Here is a 21348-nt window from a genome sequence, read left to right on the forward strand (position 1 = left end):
TATAACTTCTGGATTGTTTGGGTGATCTCAGAATATTCTCCTGGTAGGCAGTATTATTTCATCTTCATTGCCTGCCTGGGCTAAGGCAAGTGTACAGGGACCCATCTGGCCCATCCCCTTTTTGTTCCTTGATTTCTTTTCAGACTCCGTCCTTATTTTTATTCAACTCACAGAGGTCCACCAATGCTTCTCCCACATAACAGATTTTATTTCCCATTAGTGGGTACAGAAGTACAACCAACGCCCTCTATATAACATTTTTTTTTCAACTGGAAATCCCTCAGACATTCACTGAGTAACTAAAATCATTTTAAGATTTTAAATTACACAAGAGTTCACCTATAAGCATTTATCTCATTCACATTTATTCAATTCATTCATTTTTAGCAGTTTATCTGGATGACTCACGAGAACTCAGATTATTAGACAAACCTCACCACTATTGTAACTTATTTTCCTTAGCCATTTTTATAGCCTGTAAATATAAGATGTTCACCTAAGTAAAAACCTTAAAGTTCCCCCCTCCCCCCTCCTCCTGTGTCCATGTGTTCTCTTTGTTCAACCCCCACTTATAAGTGAGAAACACCGGGGCCTGTCGGGGAGGGATAGCATTAGGCGAAATACCTAATGTAGATGACGGGTTAATGGGTACAGCAAACCACTATGGCACGTGTATACCTATGTAATAAACCTGCATGTTCTGCACATGTACCCCGGAACTTAAAGTATAATAATTAAAAAAAAAAAAACACCTTAAACACATGGGCATTTTGCTGATAATTTAGAAGATTTTGCTACTTTCACTGAACCAACTATATTAAATTTGTCAAAAAAACCCACACAACGATCATTCTGGTTTTGGCTGGGTTTACAGTCTTATAACTTTCATGTCAAATTCTGACATCTTAAAATATCTAGCAGAGGCAAACATAAAACTTACCTAATCAGTAAACCCAGACAAAAATGTATGCTGACAATTCTGAAGACATTTCTATTTTATTTTACGAATAATTTTAAATCCAGCTTGTTTATTAAAGATTACTAAATTTACAAAACCTTAAAAGGTACTTGACTTTACCTTAATGTATGAGTATTCATTTACTTATAAGCTAAGTTGGTAGCATGTCAGACATAACATATAACACATGTACATACATATAAACATATTTAAACATGTATGTTCTCACACACTCATACATGCACACATATGCACACACACGCACACACCCAATACCTTTTACTTCAGAACTTTAGCCATGAGACAGTATTATAAACTCATCAGCCTATAAAAGATAACTGGATCCAAATTATTTTTGACAAAATTAGGACCCCTTCACATGGCTAAATTTTATTTGCCCTAACAGGTAATCCAATGAAGGCTGTGGACAAAAATTTTAGGTAAAGTAGTTTTCATAGCAGTTTGATTTTTAAAAAAAACTTCTTTTACCTCCTTTTTTTCTTCAGTTTCAAATGAGTTTCCAACATTTACATTTTAGTTAGATTTGTCTGAACTGTGTAAGAAAAACAAAATCCCCAAGTGGCTTTGAATTAGCAGTACCATAAACAGTGAGTTTTATTTCAACACCAGGAGTTTAATAACAACAGATTCAAAGCAGGCAGAAAAGAAAAGAGAAATAGAGAGCTTCAGAAGATCTGATTAACTGTAATTGAAGGTGAAACATTTGAGCTCTGGATTTTTCTTGCTGTAATTTGGCCATCAGTTTAAAAAGGTCCACAAGGGTGAGTCATAATATGTAACCAGCTGGAGTCCTAGAAAACCTGGCATGCCTTTGAACTTTCCCATGCTTTTGGAAACATAAGCCACAGGAGTTCCAACCCTTCCTCCCTTTTATCTACCTTCTCCACCAAATCCCCAACCAGGGCTGACATGCATACTCGCATGTCCCTTTCTAACTGTAGCTCCTCCCTTAACTTTTGTATCTATTTTTCCTGCTTTAACAATTTCTCAGTAGCCAGTCTAACCACAGCAACAGCACATTTGCTATCCTTATTGTACTTTAACATCTTAGGTCCTTGCACTACATGTTTATTCCCCACTGGAATTTTCTAAGCATCCCTGTACTCAAGCAATAGCCCACAAAGGTCGAGCAGTTGGACAATTTCACCCCACATGGATGCTGTCGACCACCCTGGGATTCCCACTGCAGACACCCCTTCCTAAATCTTCCTTTGGTCTTTTAGATCCTGTTTGTGATACCAACTGTTACAAGAAAAGCCCAGGATTGTATAGAAAAATGGTCTCCCAAACTGGGAGGGAGCTGAGAGACCAAAAAGTGACTCAGACAGTGCCGATTGGCAAGTAGATGAATTTATTAGGACTTACATACAGGGTGCTCCTGAGCAGCAGCAGGACAGCTCTAGAGATATGTGCTACTTTCCATCTCCAAACTGCCTTTAATTTTCTGGCTCTTTGCCTACTGTGTTTGAGCAATGAGACTGTTTTTCTTGGCAGGTTCTGAGATACTCTCCATGATGTTTAGGTTCTCAGAAACACCTGTTCCTTGGCTGGGCCTCATGGCCTTGGCTCAGAGTCCGGCCTTCCAAGTTCAAGCAGTGGACACACACCCTTCAGTAATCTGATGAGGGACCTGTCACATTATAGTTGGCTGCCTGTTTTTTGAGAGTGGGTCTCACTCTGTCACTCAGGCTGGAGTGCAGTGGTACAATCACAGCTCACTGCAGCATCCATCTCCTGGGCTTATACAATCCTCCTGCTTCAGCCTTCTGAGTAGCTGCATTTATAGCCTCATGCCACCATGCCTGGCTAATTTTTTCCCAACTTTTAGTAGAGATGAGGTCTCATTATGTTCCCCAGGCTGGTCTCAAACTCCTGAGCTCAAGCAATTCTCCCACCTCAGCCTCCCAAAGTGCTGAAATTACAGGTGTGAGCCACCACCGCCCAGCCAACTTATTTTCTAATGCTGGCTCGTCTTATGTTTTCAAAATGGCAGTTGCCATTCTAGTCACATCAGAAGCAGACATCCATGCCTAGAGACAGAAAAAGTCATGTCTGTGGCTTGTGTACCCTGTTAATAGCAAGGAAAACCTTCCTAGAAGCACTCCAGCAGACTTTTCCTCCCGTGTCATTGTCCAGAATTATCCAAGCCTAAACCATTTCTTTAACAAGAAAAATGAGGCTAGACCAATCAAGATTTATTCCCTAAGATGGGGGAGTGTCTCAGTCTCCCCTGATGGACATAGCCACTTGGAAAAGGTCAACAAGACTGTGGTTCTGATAGTAAGGACAGAGAAAAGAGGGTAGTTATTAGGCCTAAGGGCCAAAGTGATCATCATGGCTTTCATTTTCCCATAACCCTTGACTCATACCTCATCTGGTGGGGTCACCCAACCTTAGTCTCAGAGGATCCAAGTCCTTAGTGCTCTCATCTTCATTGTGTTGTTTCAGTTTCCCACTGTCCAGTAATATTAGAGATGTGAATACTAAGAGACACCATAGTGAATACCTGAGATTCCAGACACAGTCTTCCTTGTTCCCTTTGTGGAGCAGTAACCAATTTCTCCATGGTCGTTAGAATCAATCACCCCAACCAGTACAATGACCCCCTTCTCTAACTGTTGATTTAGTGATCTGAAGACTCCAAAATAGCCAGGTGGTAGTTTCAGCTTCCCATTAAATAGAATTGTGACCATGTCATCTGGGGAAAGTATCAATCCCTTGGGCACTGGGGCCTCCAAACTCACCAAGTCCAATGCTATAGGGACAATATGATAAAGACAAAGTTGTAGAGAAAAAAAAAATACAGGAGAGAAATTAGGAATAATAGAAGAGCCACTCCTACCTCTGCCTCTTGGTTCACAGAACCATGCATTCTGAATATTGAGTAGATGGCAACATATAATGGTGACTGGGTTGAGTCCTATACTACATCCTTACAGGGGTTTTCTCTCAGCCAGCACCACGATTGATCCTTCTGCATACTTTCCTCCATCCTATCAAACTAGCTCTTCCTGAGTGATGGGTAAGATCAGTTAATTCCATGGGCATGACTCTGCTGCCATACTTCCCCCATAATAAAATTACTTTCTTGCTCAAAGATATTTGTGATACATGGTGATAAAACAAGGCATTCCATAAGCCCATGAATTGTGGCACTAACAGAAACTTTCCAAGCAGGGAAGGTAAACTTCTACCTGGAATATGTATCTATTCCCATGATGACAGATCACTCTTCCCTCTATAATGAAAGGAATCTAGTGTAGTTAAACTGCCACCAGATGGTTGACTAATCTGTCAAGGGAACAGTATCATACTGGGGTCTCCGCAATGGCCTCTGCTATAAGCAGATTAATCACTCCATAGTGGCAGTAACAGAATTATCCTTGGCAAGTAGAAGTCCACATTGTTGAATCTACTCTTAGCCTACGTTCCTATTGTCACGTAGGCCCCGTTAGCAAGCACTAGGGTGACTGGGTAAAGAGACTGATTGACACCTGTAGGACAGATCTTCTTGTATAACTATCGAGATGGATGCCCTCTGCTGGACAGTATTGTAGTTCACAGATATTTTCACATTCTGGGCAATTTTAAGAATCCATCCATAATACTTCTCCCACTGACTTCCTTATCTCAAATCTTCTTCCTTCCAAGTAACTGACCAACCTATTAGCTACTGTGCATAAATCAGTACAGATCCATACCTCAGATCAACTCTTCTTCCTAAAAAAGAGGACAACCAGATGTACTATTCAAAGTTACATCCACTGGGAGAATTTCTCCTCCTCCCTATCTTTCAGGGCCACCCCATTATGGTGTGGACACAGAATTCTGTGGCTGTCTGCTTCAAGTTGGTGCTAGCATATCATGCAGACCATTAATAAACCAGGCCTAAACTTTTTCTTCCTCTGCTAAATGGCTATGAGCCTATAGATAACGGGTTGAAAAAAAAAAAACAAAAAAACAAAACAAAACAAAAAAACACATAGCAAAGAAGTAATGGCAGGTCCAATGGACATTTGTTCCATGTGATTTACTTGTGTCTTCCAGATAATCTCAGGCCACCTCAGTGTATACTCTTCCATTTGACAATGGAATTCTGCTGCCTATGTTCAACTTATGACCCAGTAAATTAGGTAACACCCAATTTCCTTTTTTATTTTTTTTATTTTACTTTAAGTTCTGGGATACCTGTACAGAATGTGCAGTTTATTACATAGGTATACACATGCCATGGTAGTTTGCTGCACCTATCAACCCGTCATCTAGGTTTTAAGCCCCACATGCATTAGGTATTTGTCCTAGTGCTCTCCCTCCCCTTGCCCCCAACCCCTCCCCCCTTGACAGGCCAGGCCCCTTGTGTGATGTTGCCCTCCTTGTGTCCACGTGTTCCCATTGTTCAACTCCCACTTATGAGTGAGAACATGCAGGGTAACACCCAATTTCTAAAGAGCAGTTCATGTCACATAGTTACTTAGTATCCTATGGTCAGGAGTCTAGCATCTACTAAGGCCTAGAAGTAAATCAAGAGTTGCCTTTCAAACAGACAATAGCTGTCAGCAGATAAAGGCATATTCTTATCCCAAAATCCTAGGGGTCTGCATTGGGATTCTCTTACTGGGCTTGCAAGAGACTCCATACAGTATCCTATTTACCACTGGGACTGCTGAATCCTAAAGCCTAAGTGTCAGGGCAGGTTGCATCATAGCCTGGACCTTCTGTAGTACATTATGTTGTTCCAAGTGATATGAACAAGGTGGCAGTCATACAGGTTACATGGGTCAAAAAGTAGCAAATGCAGTACATTGTCTCAAAATAAAAACAGGCCAAACAAACACTGTGCATCTTTAAGGTGGATGATACAAGGTAGAGCACTACTTCGTTGTTAGAAATTTCACGAATGTGTCAGGTTCCTAAACTGGGTTTATCGCTAGTTCTCTGATATTAGTGGTATTTTTAAAAGTATGTAGGGTGGTTGCTACTTCCTGCTCACAAGGTGCAACTTCCATAATGTTATCAAGATAAAAGACTACCATGATATTCTATTGGATATCAAGGAAACAAAGGTCCCTCTGGAATGATACTCTATCATAGAACAGAAGTCTTTAAATATCCCTGAGGTAATACAATGACAGTGCTGTTGCAATCATGTGAAAGCAAAGTGCTTCTGATTATTTTTGCTGATGGGAATTGAAAAGAAAGCTACTTTCTAGTTTTCAAGTCAATAGCTACCCTCTAGGTGCCAAGAACTGTTCTGATTTGCTCTAGTAAAGATCCCCCACATGTGGAACCACAACTATGATTGGCATCAACATTTGATTAAATTTTTAATAATCCACAGACATTCTCCAAAACTAATTTGGCTATTGCATGAGCCAAGATGAGTTAAAAGGAAAAGACTTGTATCTTTCATATCTTTAATGGTGGCACTAATCTCTGTAATTTCCCCAGTGATCAAGTTTAAATTTGGTATTCAACTTTGGCGTGGGTAAGAAGTTAGCTAGGGAGGTTACACTTGTTCCTACCAATCATAATAGCTCCCTATAAACCTAATGTAGGAGTTCTGCTACTCAATATATCTATATTCACATATATTTTGAGACTGGAAAAAATAACTCTGGAGTGGATCTTTAGTCCCACTTGACTTTCTTAAATCTCTACTTTAATCACTGGAATTTTGGTGGTATTTTGAGACTGCAGAGATTAGTATTCAGAGCTAATATCAATTAACCTCCAGAACATATGAGAATCTCCCATTCCTTAGTTCACAATCACCCTAGTAAAAGGATACAAGTGCCTCTGGAAATGGCCTTAGGGAAAAGTCACCGTTTATACCTGGCTGCACTATGGGACTCTTCCTCAAAGACATCTGGCCTCACCCTTAATTAAGGGACTCCAGGTTTGTGAACTGGTTTATGTCTAAGATTCAGGTAATATGTCTTGAATCTCTATTACAGTGATTTCAGTTAGGTTTCTACCTATCAGTCCCAGGATTTTTCCACCTACATATGTCAAATAGCACTTAAGTAGGCTGATGGTTTTATTCATTCCTAGAGACTCAGGGATCAATAGGATACCACCACCTATCCTTGCAGTCAAAACATCCTGATTGTCACCTGTTCCTGAAGGTTGTTATAGCAACTGTGCTAAACATGGCTTTGACAGTTCAGCCACCTGGCCTCTACCAGGATATAAAATCATGGATCCCAGTTTCAATGTGGGCTCGTGATCAACATCTCTAATCTACTGAGGGCAGCTACAGAAGAATTTTTCAAGGGTATCTGTTCTCCCTCATTCAATGCCTTGAAAAGAGTAAATTCTACGGGCCCTCCTGGGCATGGTGTGAATAGAGTATGACTAAGCAGAATGACTATAATAGAGCAAATCCAACATCCCATCTCCCTAAACCTTGAGATTCTTTCTTCTACAGTATGCCAGGGAAATTCTGGCATCTCAGCATACAGATTGTAAGCTATTATTGAGAACAAGCTTCTAGTAACCCACTTAGAAGGACTTCCAGATGCTCAAGTCAACACAGCAAATCTGAATCCCAGGTAAGTATTTAGCAAGATCCTACAGCTTCTTCATTGTATAAGCTCTCCTCCAAGAGCATTCTGTGTACTTCCCCATTAGGGCTATACTGAAACTCTTTCTTCCAACTCATGTTTAAAGTTCTAAGCCTCATTCATATCTGCTCAAATGCCCCCATCCCATGTCATAGGTCCTAGGCCATCTTTACCAGTGCCCTTACCTTAGCATAACAGAACTAGTCCTCACATTTAATTAATATTGCAACTCCAAAGGCTTTATAGTCAGGCCCTGGACTTGATCCTCAGCCATATCTTCCCCTTAGCTATAAGAGATAATAGATTTCTTCAAAGCTGTCAAGGAAGTTTTCTGAATTTCTATTCATGCCTGATATTTGGAACCCAAGGCTATTTGTCTTTTCTTCATTACTCTCATAGAAGCAGTCAGAAGAGCCAAATGACACAATTTTAGTAAACCTCACTGTCATAGCAGCTAAGTGCTAGAGACTGATCTTTCAATGTTGTGCCCTACACTGACACTCCATTTCATGCCACTACTGATAGTCTGAGTAATTGTGTTGCCACTCCATGCTATAGAATACCACCGTTTCATTTTCCTTGGCAAGTAGTTTATATAAGTAATCATCAGATAGGCGAGTAATACCATCCTAGAAAGCCATTTTGAGAGTCTCTTTTCAGAGACTAATTCTAATCCCTATAACTTTATCAATCGGGTTCCTCGGAAGAAAAAGCACAGAAAAAGAATATAAAAAAAGGACCATTTATAAAAATCAAAGCTGGGCACAGTGGTGCACACCCATAGTCACAGCTACTTGGGAGGTTGAGGTAGGCGGATTCCTTGAGGCCAGGAGTTTGAGGCTGTGATACAGTATGATAGCACGTGTCAATAGCCACTGCATTCTAGCCTGGGCAACAGAGCAAGCACCATCTCTAATAAATAAATAAATGATAACAAATGAGGACAGGGTTAAGCGAATCACCAATAGATAGCAAGGAATCCTGAGATTAGCAACAGTGGAAAGCCATTATTACCTTGCTCTGCAGAGACAAAGAAAAGGAGAGCTTATTGGAATCCTGCAAGATCTATTCAGCTGTAGGATAGGATCCCAGTGAAGCGTTGTGGCTTTTTCTGCTCATAACACTAGTCTACATGAGGTGCAGGCAAACTTTGGGCACCCTTTTGAACATACTTGTTATTGTGTGAGGAAACCAATAAGGAACAGCATAAGATTATTTGTAGTCTGCTATCTTTTCTTAGCTATTGAATTTGCAGACAAAATCAATTTGTGAGTTGAATACAGAAATCCTTCTACCAATTTTCACATAAACCTTAAAACCACTCTGACAATAAAGGTTAATAGAAACAGCTTTTTAACTCTATTAGTCTGTTTTCACACTGCTGATAAAGACATACCCAAGACTGGGCAATTTACAAAAGAAAGAGGTTTAATTGGATGTACAGTTCCATGTGGCAGGGGAAGCCTCACAATCATGGCAGAAGGCAAGGTGGAGCAAGTCACGTCCTACATGGATAGCAGCAGGCAAAGGGAGGGCTCGTGCAGGAGAATACTCCATTTTAAAGCCATCAGATCTCATGAGACTTATTCACTGTCATGAGAACATGACGGGAAAGATTTGCCCCCAAGATTCAATTACCTCCCACCGGGTCCCTCTCTCAGATGGGAATTCAAGATGAGATGCGGGTGGGCACACAGCCAAACCGTATCATTCTGCCCCTGGCCCCTCCCAAATCTCATGCCCTCACATTTCAAAATCAATCATGCCTTCCCAACAGTCCCCCAAAGTGTTAAATCATTTCAGCGTTAACTCAAAAGTCTGCAGTCCAACATCTCATCTGAGACAAGGCAAGTCCCTTCCACCAGTGAGCCTGTAAAATCAAAAGCAGGTTAGTTACTTCCTAGATACAGTGGGAGTACAGGCATTGGGTAAATACAGCCATTTGAAATGGGAGAAATGGGCCAAAACAAAGGGATTACAGGCCCCATGCAAGTCTGAAATCCAGGGGGGCAGTCAAATCTTAGAGCTCCAAAATGATCTCCTTTGACTTCATGTCTCACATCTAGGTCATGCTGATGCAAGAGGTTGGTTCCCACGGTCTTGGGCAGCTCTGCCCTGTGGCTTTGCAGGGTACAGCCTCCCTCTGGCTGCTTTCATGAGATGGTGTTGAGTGTCTGCAGCTTTTCCAGGTGCACAGTGCAAGCTGTCAGTGGATCTACCATTCTGGGGTCTGGAGGACAGTGACCCTCTTCTCACAGCTCCACTAGACAGTGCCCCAGTAGGAACTCTGTGTGGGGGCTCTGACCCCACATTTCCCTTTCGCACTGCCCTAGCAGAGGTTCTTCATGAGAGCCCTACCCCTGCAAAAAACTTCTGCCTTGACATCCAGGCATTTCCATACATCGTCTGAAATCTAGGCAAAGGTTCCCAAACCTCAATTCTTGACTTCTGTGTACTAGCAGGCTCAACACCACGTGGAAGCTGCCAAGGCTTGAGGCTTGCACCCTCTGAAGCCATGGCCCAGCTCTATGTTGGCCCCTTTCAGCTGTGGCTGGAGCAGCTGGAATGCAGGGCACCAAATCTCTAGGCTGCACACAGCACAGGGACCCTGGGTCAAACAAACAAAACCACTTTTTCCTCCTAGGTCTCCAGACCTGTGATGGGAAGGTCTGCCAGGAAGACCTCTGACATGCCCTGGAGGCATTTTCCCCATTGTCTTGGGAATTAATATTCAACTCTTCGTTATTTACACAGATTTCTGCAGACCACTTGAATTTTTCCTCAGAAAATAGGATTTTTCTTTTCCATTGTATCAGGCTGCAAATTTTCCAAACTTTTATGCTCTGCTTCCCTTATAAGACTGAATGCTTTTAACAGCACCCTAGTCACCTCTTGAATGTTTTGCTGCTTAGAAATTTCTTCTGCCAGATACCCTAAATCATCTCTCTCAAGTTCAAAGTTCCACAAACCCCTAGGGCAGGGGCAAAATGCCACCAGTGTCTTTGCTAAAATATAACAAGAGTCACCTTTGCTCCAGTTCCAACAAGTTCCTCATCTCCATCTGAGACTACCTCAGCCTGGCCCTTATTGTTATATTACTATTGGCATTTTTGTCAAAACCATCCAACAAGTCCCTAGGAAGTTCCAAACTTTCCCAAATTTTCCTGTCTTCTCCTGAGCTCTCCAAACTGTTCCAACCTCTGCCTGTTACCCAGTTCCAAAGTTGAGTCCACATTTTCAGGTAACTTTTCAGCAACATCTCACTCTACTGGTACCACTTTTTTTTTTTTTTTTTTTTTTAGACAGAGTTTCACTCTTGTTGCCCAGGCTGGAGTGCAATGGTGCAGTCTTGGCTCACTGCAACCTCCGCTTCCCAGGTTCAAGCGATTCTCCTGCCTCAGCCTTCCGAGTAGCTGGGATTACAGGCATGCACCACCACACCTGGCTAATTTTATATTTTTAGTAGAGATGGGGTTTCTCCATGTTGGTCAGGCTGGTCTTGAACCCCTGACCTCAGGTGATCTGCCTACCTTGGCCTCCCAAAGTGCTGGGATTACAGGCATGGGTCACTGTGCCAGACCTCAATTTAATTTATTAGTCTGTTTTCATGCTGCTGATAAAACAAACCTGAGACTGGCCAATTTATAAAAGAAAGAGGTTTAATTGGACTTACAGTTTCATGTGGCTGGGAAGCCTCACAATCATGGCAGAAGGCAAGGAAGAGCAAGTCATGTCTTACATGGATGGCAGCAGGCAAAAAGAGGGAGCTTGTGCAGGGGAACTCGTCTTTTTAAAACCATCAGATCTTGTGAGACTTACTCACTATCATGAAAACAGCATGGGAAAGACTTGCCCTCATGATTCATTACCTCCTACTGGGTCCCTTCTACAACACGTGGGAATTCAAGATGAGATTTGGGTGGGGACACAGACAAACCATATCAGTAACATATCTGATGATCAATTCAAACTGGATGAAAGGGATATCGACTGCCTTCCTCACCTCTTCTTTTTAAAACTCTCATCCTAATGACCTGATACTCATCCTGAATGAGATACATGTTCTATTGCCATCCAGAACAAAATATATAAGAATTGCCCTATATTTGGAAAACATGGTTTATGCCTCAAAAGACAAGTGGCCCTAATTAGTAAAACAATAGTTTAATAATAATTATTTAAAAATCCAAATCATAGTTGTAGCATTGTCTTCCAACATTTAATTGATTTCTGTGTAACAGATCTATAGAGCAGTCAACTGAATCACATAGAGTTACATGTTGAAATTAGTTTATGTTGGCAGATTAATCAGGAGATTACCATATTGCTTAAATCTGTATGTTCAATAGACTAAAGTTATTGTCCTTATGCTCTGTCCTATCACACTTGAAGGTTTAATTAGCCATTTTGTCGTGAATAATAAATTGTGAAACTTAGCTTTATATAAGATAATGCATTTTATGTCCCCCAATTCTTTTTTATTCAGCCTTGGCTAAAGTTAGAGCTGAAACTAGAGCCCACAGACTACAGTTAGCATCTTACCGAAGAACTTTGAAGGAAGGGAAGTACATTACAAAGTATGTGACAAACCATTATCGTATATTATACTGATAAGGGTAAAAGCTGAAAAATATTTATGTGTCAGCATGAAGACACTAAGAATGCATGACAATTAGGCTGGAATGAAGGACCTATCAAGCCATATTTATTCTTATTCCATACCTTGTCATATGAAATTGGGTGGTTTGTAAGAAACTCTCTAGTCAGTTTCCATGACATAACTAACATATTATTACATAAACTTCAACTTTGAAATTATTTGCTTAATTGTCCAGGATGTAAAATTAAATTTACTCAGTGTATATTTAAGTAAATTGAATTTGAATTTCTTTACAAAGCAACCCACTTCACTGATCTTGTTAAAATTAACTCAACCAGTATTTTAAAAATCCTTAAGATTCTTTTGGAGTTAGTATAAAACAAATGTTTTCCTCTTTGCATGAATTGCAGTACAAGTAAAATAATGATTATAGCAGACACATTTTTTAACTACCACATAGAGTCTTAACTTTTTCCATGCTGTCTGCCTCTAGGTTAATGGTCAAAGCATATGGATCTGCCATTACTGGCAACATAAAATATCTGCACTCCAGGGTCTTGTTGAAGCCTATGACCTCAAACATTTTATTGCCTAATTCATTTTAAATGCTGTATTTCAAGAATAACATGCTTAAAGGATTGTCAGGATATTTATCCTTGTCTCAAACTGGGCATTCAGTTTCTACTTTATGAATAAAGCTCATTAAATAAAATTTTTTGAAATCTTCGCATCAGGAAAATATGTGCCTCTTTCTTGATCGATTGGTTAGTCTTCATCTCAAAAACACTACAAAATCCTCTGGTTGGCTGATTTGTTGCACTGTTCTGGGTTCGTATTTTCCTTCTCTTTAACTTCATCCTAGTTTGCCCACTTATTTTTATCTTGTTTTAGAGTATGTGTTTTCTGTACGCTGCCTGAAATTCCCTGGAGTAATGCAACTATAAATATGTAAGAATAAACATACTTCAGACTAGATAAAGGATCAATGCTTATAGGGCCAGAGGAAAAAAGTCCCAAATGAATCTATGACAGTAAACAAGTACTAAGATACCAATAGAACATTTGAAGAGATTTTGAGTCATCGAAGCCAAAAGTATGTGCCCACCAAAACAAGTGCCAAGAATCTTTGAAAGAAGGAACTGTTCTTCAACAATTTTTTCAATGCAGCAAACACATAGGCTTTGTCCATGGAGCATGTAAGTCTGGGCTTACTTATGTTCCCCAAATAAGTGTCCTTTGTGTGTGGAGCACAAGAAAATACATATATGCCCTGTCCTGTTAAGGTGCGAATTTAATTTCTACATTACACAATTATCAACAATCAGGAGTATATTTCTCAAGAACAGAATTAAAAATTGGATGTTCAAAGTCACATGCCAACATCTCCAACTTGCTCTTTTGTGATGTTTCGGTCACTAAATGCAGTGGCTGAGTGTTATCTGGCTTTTCTGTTCAAATTCTCTGTGAGGCTCTAGAAATAACTTAGCCAGTATAATGTAACACTGGCAACTTAATTTTCTACCTTCAGAACAAGACTGGAACTGAAACTGCAAACAGCTTGTGAAATATCAGCCAAATTACTTCCCCGAACTCCTGTTCCATATATGCTGTGCATTAAGTATTTTAAGTATTTTAAGACCTCTTATATTCGATAACCCCCTTTACAATCCTGTAAAACGCTTTATAAACACTTTCCTGTGTGTCAGATGCAAAATCTTACCCTCTTCAAGCTGCAGATAAGGACATTGAGATGTTGCCAAATACGCTGTTTTGTCCCAGAGCACATACTGAGGAAGTGGTAGAACCAGAACCAGTCTGGGACCCCCGACTTTGTTTTACTTTTTCGGAACTCCTGATCTGTTAAAGGTGCAATACCAGCGATAAGACACTGCGTGTGGCCAACAGGGACAAAGGCCACTGAGCAGTCCTAGGAATTCAGACTTTCAGAAATGTCTCAGAAGAACTAAGTAGAAGACAGGTTGTGCAGGTGTCCAGTGCAGTCTCAAACTGGTACCACCGGGAATGGTTTGCAAAACAGGAAGGTGCAGTAGGGTGTGCCGGGACTTAGTTAACCTGGCACTCCCCCACCTCCTTCCCTGGCGCCCCGCTGCCAGGTTACTTCTGGCCCGGTGCCCTTAACGTATCTTTTCCGTGTTTAACTTGAGGGCTACGTTCCCATCGCCCTTCTTCCTCTACCCGTTACCCTACAGGCCTACCTGACAAATGTGGGGACGGTTTAGCCAAGGCCCGTTGGCCCACGAATGCCCAGGGGTGTCCCTTATTTCTGAGAGTGGGAGGGAGACAGCCCAGGCCCTGCAATGACGCGCCCGGGTAGGGGGGCGCGGTGGCGCGGTCGGGAGGGTGTCGTGTCTTCAGCAGGCCTCAGGGCGGCACTCTGGTTCCGCGGCCGGAGCGCTCGGGCGGGCCGCTGGGCGCCGACCCATGCTGGCTGGGAACGTGTCTCCCGGTGACGCAGCCCCGGGTGGGGAACGTGGTGCGGCGGCGGCGACCGTACGCGCCTCCGCCGCCCCCGAGAGGACGCGCGGTGCAGCGGCTGAGTGGCGGCGGCGGTGGTGGCAGCAAGCCCGGAGGTGCGGGTCGGCGCGGGGGAGGAGGACGCGGGTGCGGTCTAGGAAATAGGTTCCGGGCTCCGCGCTCAACAAAGAGCGGGGCCGCCCCCATCAGGTACCGAGCCGGCCCTGGGCCCCGGCGGGCGGGGAGGCCCCGTCGGGCAGTTCGCGGGCGGCCGGGGAGGGGGAAGGGCTGCAGCCCGAACAGGGATACTGGGCGCCAGGGGCCCTTCCAGGCCCATTTCTCTTCCACGGCCGCTGGCGGAACGGAAGGGAAGGGGCCGGGCCGCGAGGGGTCGTAGCCCGCGACGCCGACCCGTCTTTGCTCGTCCCTCGTGCAGGCGGAGCTGCCGGCGAAGGCTCCATGTTGGGAAGCGGCGTCGTTCGTGCTCGTTAGCGGGAATCGGGGAGCCGCCGGCTGAGCCGGCGGGGGCCGGGCCCTAAGCGAAGATGGAGGCCCCGCTGCGGCCTGCCGCGGACATCCTGAGGCGGAACCCGCAGCAGGACTACGAGCTTGTCCAGAGGGTCGGCAGCGGCACCTACGGGGACGTCTACAAGGTAAGTGAGGCTGGCCCTGCTTTTTTTTCCTGCGGTCGACTGGGTCCCGGGAATGGGACGAGTATTGGGGCGAAGTATTGGGGCGAGAGGAGGATGCTTTTATTGTTGCCTCTAGGGGGGAAAGCGGCCGAGGTCCCTTTTACTCGGTTCTGAGCAACCTCGACTCGTAGCTTATGCTAATCTCTACCAATAAGCAGAACTAACCACACAGTTGCAAACCGCTGTTGCACTTTTTTGTGGTTTAAAGGCTTTTTAATAGGGCTTGTTTATGGTATTGAAGGGAATTTGAATCTGCTTGTGGAATTACACCGAAGGATGCCCTAGTGTTAGCATGGAAAAATGCTTCATGGAAGATAGACAGGAAAAAATATTGACATTCAGACATTTGCATTTTTTTAAAAAAAATTTGTTTTAATGGATGAGTTTGGCTTAAAAAGTCATATAAAACCCTGTCTCTGAGCTTTAACTGTAAACAAACTAATATTGGTGACATGTATGCAAACATTATCCCATATAAAAAGATGCTTTTCCTGGTGGAAGTTTGATCGTTTGTTTTTGGTTGACGATAAAAATGTGATATTAACTTGCTGGGTTTTGTTTTACTTTAGCGGTTCCTTTCAGGGATTTCTAACATCCCATAACCATGAGTGGATATGAGCTGATGTCTTTGTATTGTACTCTTTTGTAATACTTAAGACAAACGATGAGGGTGAGTTACTCCTAATTTAGGATTTTAAAAAGCATTGTAGAGAAGCAAACCCAATTCCCCAAATCCGCTGTGTTATTGAATGGTTCAGAGGAAAGAGATTGAGATTGCCTTATGCTTTTTGTTGTGTGTTCCAAAAAGAGAATAGCGTTGTTTATTGGATTTGATCATAATACATATCCCATTGTGCCAAACAACACTTCTACATATCCGCTGAGATGGTTTTGTGTCATTTGGGTAATTAACCAGTAGATTCCTCTGGAGTTATGTTGTTGTTTTGCACAGGTGGTTCCCCTCTTTCTACTTACTTTTAATTTCCTCCCTATTAATATTACCATTTCAAGGTGGTGGTATTACAGCCCTAGCACTGTTCGATTCTACTGAGATAAACTGTAATGGATAGGCTTTTTATTCCTTAAACAAGCATTCGAGTCTTCTGTACCAGTCACTGCTAGAGGTACTGAGGTGATGAATTCTGAGCAAGGCTCTGGCTCTTACCTTTTGAATACCTTTGAACTCAACGTGTATGATTGTAACAATCCTCCTCTTCTTTATGTAAAATTAGAGGTAGTTAACTTAGTTGTTTATCCAAGGATTAGCCATTTTGTGGAATGCTCTTTAGAAAATTGAAATTCCTGTTTCCTTTCTCAGTCTCATTTTTTAGTCATCTTTGTCTTATGATTCACTGTGTATTAGACCAGTTCAGTTTAGTTCATGTTAATTTACAATAGTATAAATTCTACTTGTTGTATATAGTCTCTTCTCCCTACTACAATAAAGTTTCAGGAGTGTTTTCCCCACAAAGATCTTAAGACGTGCACCCTTTTTCTTCATAGATATGGTAACTAAAGCAACTATCTGGAGCAGGATTTTATTCATGCCAGGGAAAAAGCAAAGATTATATTTAAGGGACAGCTAATGCCTGCCTTTTACCCTGGTGCCTTCCTGCCCTAGTCTCTCTTCTGCAGTTCCCAAACAGAGGATCAAAAACTGAATATTCATCACCCTCTACCTTCACCCCTTAACACATGGTCCCCTACTCTCACAATATTGCTTCCTCACACTTACATGTATATTCGTTGCACACTAGGCCAGCCTCTGATTCTAAACATCCTTAAGGCATTCGTAGCTCCTTGTCTTTTGTTTTCCTTTGTTCTAATTACTTGGAATCACCTTCCACCCCTCCATTTCCACCTGTTGCTATAATACCTGTCCATGAAAACCTTACCCAAATGCTCCTGGACAAGACCTAGCCCTTCCCCCTTGTTTTTCAGCCTCATCTACCACTCTCCTTAGTCATTCTGCTCTAGTCACACCGGCCTGCTTGCTGCTCCTTAAACATAATAAGCATCTCCCCATCTTTGGGTCCTTGTTCTTGCTATTTCCTCTCTTAGTAATGTCTCCCCCTTCCCCCCACCCCCTACTGTATGGCTTGCTCCCTTCCTCCTTGTTTTCACACCCTCTCAAATCTTTTTTTCTACTTAAATTTTGCTTTTACTTACCACCAACAAAATGTTTTACTTATTTTTTTTTCTTGTTTTTTATTTATCTTGATTTACTAAAATACTCCATGATGGCAGGGATTTTAATCTCTTCACTACTCTGTCTCTGATTATGCCTACCACAGAGTACTTCCTAAAAATTTGATGAATAAATGAATGAATGAATATCAGACTCTGTCACCTAGTTCTCTGAGCATATGCTTTTGACATAACACTAAGTTAGCATTTAGTACTCTATGTATTCCTGTAATGCCTTCTTGTTTGTCTGTTTGGTTACAGGGTCTCGCTCTGTCCCCCAGGCTAGAGGGCAGTGGCGATCTTGGTTCATTGAAACCTCAATCCCCCTGGCTGAAGTGATCCTCCCACCTCAGCCTCCCAGGTAGCTGGCACTACAGGCAAGCGCCACCATGTCTGGCTAATCTTTGTATTTTTTTTAGTAGAGAGGGGATCTTGCCATGTTTCCCAGGCTGGTCTTGAACTCCTGAGATCTGCCTGCCTCAGCCTCCTAAAGTATTGAAACTACAGGCATGAGCCACCACATCCGGCCCTATGATGCTTTCTAATGATACCCTGCATGTGTATTTTTATTACACATTTCAACTATTTGAGTTCTCTGGGGAAATATTTCTGAAAAACTATTTTATAGTATATCCACTATCAGTGATCTAAGTCCTATAGAATTTTGTCAGTTTAAATTTACTCCTTAGTATGCCTAAAAACATGAAACCTGAAACTATAGTGCTGCATTTTTTTAAGCTCTGGGCAATTAGAGTAATTTTACTATTTATCACTGTGTTTCTGATGAGCTGAAAATCCTAGGAAGTTTTGGAAGTATTTTCAATGTAGGATATAAACTAGTGAAATAACTACAGTAAAGAATAATAAAGGTAAATTAGCCACTGTTCTACTCAGATAATATCCCCCTTTTTTTTTTTTTTGAGACAGGGTCTTGCTCTTTAGGCTGGAGTCCAGTGGCACGATCAGCTCACTGCAACCTTGAACTCCTGGGCTTAAGGGATTCTCCCTCCTCAGGCTCCTCAGTAGCTGGGACTACAAGTGTGTGTGGCAACATTCCTGGCTAATTTTTTTTTTTTTTTTTTTTATGTAAAGACAGGGTCTTCTTATGTTGTCCAAGCTGGTCTCAAATTCTTGACCTCGTGTGATCCTTCTGCCTCAGTCTCCCGAAGGGCTGGGGTTAATGGGTGTGAGCTACCAAGCCTGGACTTATCCCCACTTTTTTTTTTTTTTACACCTTAGGTATCTTTTGAAGCAGGAGCTTTAAAAGGACTATGGCTTTCAGATTCTTCGTGATGTTATGTTCATCAATACCACACATCCCCTCTGAAGCTTCCATCTTTCCTGAGAATCCCCAAGAGGGAGAGTTCAATCTTATATTGGCTGTTCCTTGGTTGAAAGAAGAGGAGGAACATAAGGATTCTTTTAGATAAATGGAGTGAATCATTGAGGGCAAGAGCAAGAAATGGTAGAGGGGAAAGAAACACAGAAGACAAAAGAAATTTGGTGGATGGTGGATGAAGGATTAAATTTCAACTAAGCAGCTTTTATTTGTAATTACTGTAAAAATTTAGATTTGCCAACAGGAAAGATAAATCTGGAGATTTAGATTCTCAACTACCTTCTGACCACAAGGATCTAGAACAACTACAGCATCATGATACAGTTCGTAATCAGTAGTACAAGCCATTTGGGCAGTCCTTATCCAAATATTTGTATCAAAATTGTTTCCAGCCTAGATTTCAGAGAAGTTCTGGGAATCTGGCTTTTTATTTTTATTTATTATTATTTTTACCTTTCATAGAATATAAATTTAGACTGGGCAGTCCCATGAATTTTTTTCTAACCTTTATTGCTTTATCTGATTGATTATAGAAGAATAACGTGTTTAGTTCCCAGAGGACAGAAACAGATGTCTCTTGCACATCTCTGTAATGTAACAAACAAATGCTCAATAAATATTTGTTGAACAAATTAGTTGTAGAAAATTAATGAGAGATAAGTACTGCTAATAATTTCATACAGTTTATTTCAGGCTTTTTTCCTAAATGTTTTTAAGCCAGTATTTCCAAAATGTTTTTTATATTTAATTTATGATTGGGATTATGATATAACTCTTTTTTCTGATTGATTGAAATGACCAGCATTTTCCCTAGTCGTTAAATATTCTACAAACGTACTAATTTTTTTTTTTTTTTTTTGATGACAGGGTCTTGCTCTGTTCCCCAGGCTAGAGTGCAGTGGTGTAATCACACAAAAGAATTTTTTTTTTTTTTTTTTTTGAGACGGAATCTCGCAGTGTCACCAGGCTGGAGTGCAGTGGTGCGATCTCAGCTCACTGCAACCTCTGACTCCCTGGTTCAGGCAATTCTCCTGCCTCAGCCTCCCAAGTAGCTGGGATTACAGGCATGTGACACCACAGCCAGCTAATTTTTGTATTTTTAGTAGAGATGGGGGTTTCACTATGTTGGCCAGGATGGTCTTGATCTCCTGACCTTGTGATCTGCCCACCTCGGCCTCCCAAAGTGCTGGAATTACAGATGTGAGCCACCGCGCCCTGTCTGAAGTACTATTTTTAAAGGATCCATTAAATGAACCTTCATTTAATCATTCTAAGCTGCATATTTGTTATTTCTAGTTTTCAAACTTTTTTTGCAATTATAAATGATATTATAATTTGTGTAGAAGTCTTTGTCATGTAGTCTTGTCACTAACATGGGTTCCTTTGGATGCTAGATGAGGTAGGTCTGCTATGGGGAATCTCCTTTATGTATGCCTTCACTTTGCTTTCCTCCATCCAAGAGTCACCATTCTGGAATGGCTTTAGGCACTTTGAAACATATCCCAAGATCCCATTTTATAGAGACAAAGCTTAATGTATCATCACACTTCTATAATAAGCATTCATTCATTAAAGAAGTATTTATTAGGTGCTGACAATGTGTTAGGGTATGGGGATGCAAACATGAGATAAAGAAAGTACACTATCAATAAGGAACATATAGTTTAGTCAAGAAAACAGATGTGGCCAGGCACAGTGGCTCACACCTGTAATCCTAGCACTTTAGGAGGCCAAGGCTGGTGGATCACCTGAGGTCAGGAGTTTGAGCCTGGCCAACATGGCAAAACCCTGTCTTCTTTAAAAATGCAAAAATTAGCCGGGCGTGGTGGCAGGTGTCTGTAATCCCAGCTACTTGGAACGCTGAGGCAAGAGAATTGCTTGAACCTGGAGGACAGAGGTTGCAGTGAGCTGAGATTGCGCCACTTCACTCCAACCTGGGCAACAAAAGCAAAACTCCATCTCAAAAAAACAAAAAAGAAAACAGGCATGTAAGCAGTCATAATTTGTTAGAAAATTACGTGCCATAGAAGAGAAGTGGAAGAAATGCCCAACTCTGTCTGTATTGGGGATGAAAGAAGGGAGAGAGGGGAGTGTGAACCAAGGAAGATTAACAGAGGAAGGGGCATTAACTGGATTTTTAAAAGAAGACCAGTGGTTTCTAGGTAGAGAAGATAGGAAAAGATATTCCAGACTTTGGGAATGGTATGTGCAAACACCTGGAGGCTTAAGAAACTGTGATGAGTTTTGAGAGGTCTGCATTTGTATTCATTCCAGGTTCAGTGTGACATCTGGCAGAGATGTCATTTCAATTATTTATTTTTATTTTTTTATAGATGGAGAATAGAGGCTATTTTCTGGCAGGAAACACCAGCTTATGGACCCTGTGTGTCATATCAAAGAATTTGGACCTTTTCCATTATTTATTTTTATTTTTTTGAGATGGTCTTACTCTCTCACTTAGGCTGTAGTGTAGTGGCATGATCTCGGCTCACTAGACCCTCTGCCTCCCAGGC

General features: G+C 41.7%; 2 protein-coding genes across 6 annotated transcripts in view; one reads left to right on the forward strand and one right to left on the reverse strand.

The window, feature by feature from the left end:
* LOC105481840 (atlastin GTPase 1) overlaps window positions 1-14499 on the reverse strand; it is a 106977-nt gene extending 92478 nt beyond the window's left edge. Inside the window, exon 1 of one of the 4 annotated variants that reach the window (XM_071100205.1) lies at window positions 14359-14499. The gene's annotated coding sequence lies outside the window, so the exon portion shown is untranslated. Of the gene's footprint in view, window positions 1-13862; window positions 14153-14358 lie in introns of those variants that run through there. The other 3 variants (XM_071100206.1, XM_011741624.3, XM_011741629.3) reach the window with 3 other exon arrangements.
* A 94-nt stretch (window positions 14500-14593) lies between these two features.
* The window catches only part of LOC105481838 (mitogen-activated protein kinase kinase kinase kinase 5), a 106890-nt gene continuing 100135 nt past the window's right edge, over window positions 14594-21348 (forward strand). Inside the window, exons 1-2 of one of the 2 annotated variants that reach the window (XM_071100203.1) lie at window positions 14594-14733; window positions 15054-15270. In XM_071100203.1, coding sequence (XP_070956304.1) covers window positions 15163-15270 — 108 coding nt within the window. In that variant the 5' untranslated portion in view covers window positions 14594-14733; window positions 15054-15162. Of the gene's footprint in view, window positions 14828-15053; window positions 15271-21348 lie in introns of both variants that reach the window. The other variant, XM_011741621.3, reaches the window with a different exon arrangement.

Source organism: Macaca nemestrina, chromosome 7 (assembly GCF_043159975.1).
Source record: "Macaca nemestrina isolate mMacNem1 chromosome 7, mMacNem.hap1, whole genome shotgun sequence".
In the NCBI taxonomy this organism is placed as follows: Eukaryota; Metazoa; Chordata; class Mammalia; order Primates; family Cercopithecidae; genus Macaca; species Macaca nemestrina.